This window comes from Otolemur garnettii, unplaced genomic scaffold (assembly GCF_000181295.1).
Source record: "Otolemur garnettii isolate 467f Iridium unplaced genomic scaffold, OtoGar3 scaffold00058, whole genome shotgun sequence".
Lineage (NCBI taxonomy): Eukaryota > Metazoa > Chordata > Mammalia > Primates > Galagidae > Otolemur > Otolemur garnettii.
In genome coordinates, this window is record NW_003852453.1 from 1561991 (window position 1) to 1563160 (window position 1170).

General features: G+C 39.1%; 1 protein-coding gene across 1 annotated transcript in view; it reads left to right on the top strand.

The window, feature by feature from the left end:
• Positions 1-1170, top strand: part of LOC111726239 (lon protease homolog 2, peroxisomal-like) — a 14899-nt gene that overhangs the window by 10204 nt on the left and 3525 nt on the right. Inside the window, exon 3 of the mRNA XM_023514759.1 lies at positions 692-882. Within this exon, the coding sequence (XP_023370527.1) occupies positions 692-882 (191 nt within the window). The remainder of the gene's footprint in view (positions 1-691; positions 883-1170) is intronic.

Here is a 1170-nt window from a genome sequence, read left to right on the forward strand (position 1 = left end):
GCCTCAATGCTTTTCACTTCTGGTTAGGAGTAGGGCGCCGGTCCCATATGCCAGAGGTGGCAGGTTCAAACCCAGCCCCAGCCAAAAACTGCAAAAAAAAAAAAAAAAAAGGATTGGCTGAGTGCAGTGGCTCATGCCTATAATCCCAGCACTCTGGAGGCCAGCATGGGTGGATTGCCTGAGCTCAAGAGTTCAAGACCAGCCTGAGCCAGAGCGAGACCCTACCTCTAAAAATAGCTGGGCATTGTGGGCGCCTGTAATCCTAGCTACTCGGGAGGCTGAGGCAAAAGGATCTTTTCAGCCCAAGAGTTTGAGGTTGCTGTGAGCTGTGACACCATGGCCCTCTACTGAGTACAACAAAGTGAGACTCTGTCTCAAAAAAAAAAAAAAGATTAAGATCACCTCCAAATTATCGGTTACATTACTTTGTTTTTGAACCCCTGTAGAAATTTTAGTTCCCATTTTAGTACTGTTTTCCTGGACCCAGACTGGAAAGTAATTGACAAGGTTTGCTCTCAACCTTCTTCAATAGAACAAAACTTTTCTTCTAGACCCTCACTCTGTGCATCCCATTAATATTGTGAAGCACTCATTTACCCAAAACATTCATTTTTTTCTGATTTTCTTTTTTAGGAGAAAAAGAAAGCAGGTTTAATTTTTCTACATTAAAGCCCTTTTCTCCTTTTTAAAGCTTTTGGAAGTTTTGATCTTCTTGACAACACAGACATCCATCTGCACTTCCCAGCTGGAGCTGTCATGAAAGATGGACCATCTGCGGGAGTTACCATAGTAACCTGTCTCGCCTCACTATTCAGTGGGCGGCTGGTACGTTCAGATGTAGCCATGACTGGAGAAATTACACTGAGAGGCCTTGTTCTTCCAGTAAGTATTAAAAAACTGATTTACATGGTTTTTAATTTTTATTTAATTTTTTAAAATTAATATTTTTAAATTTACATTAATAGAGGTTTGTCTTCTTTATTTGAAAACCCTGGTATTAAATATATACTAAATTTTTATACTTGTAACTAATGTATATCTTAAAATTTTGACAAAAGAAAAACTGATAATTTTGCCCATGTTTTCCTTATTAAGATGTGCTAAAGGAAAAAAATACCAGTGTGGTCATCAGAAATATCAGGCTTGGCACCTGTGGCTTAAGTGGCTAAG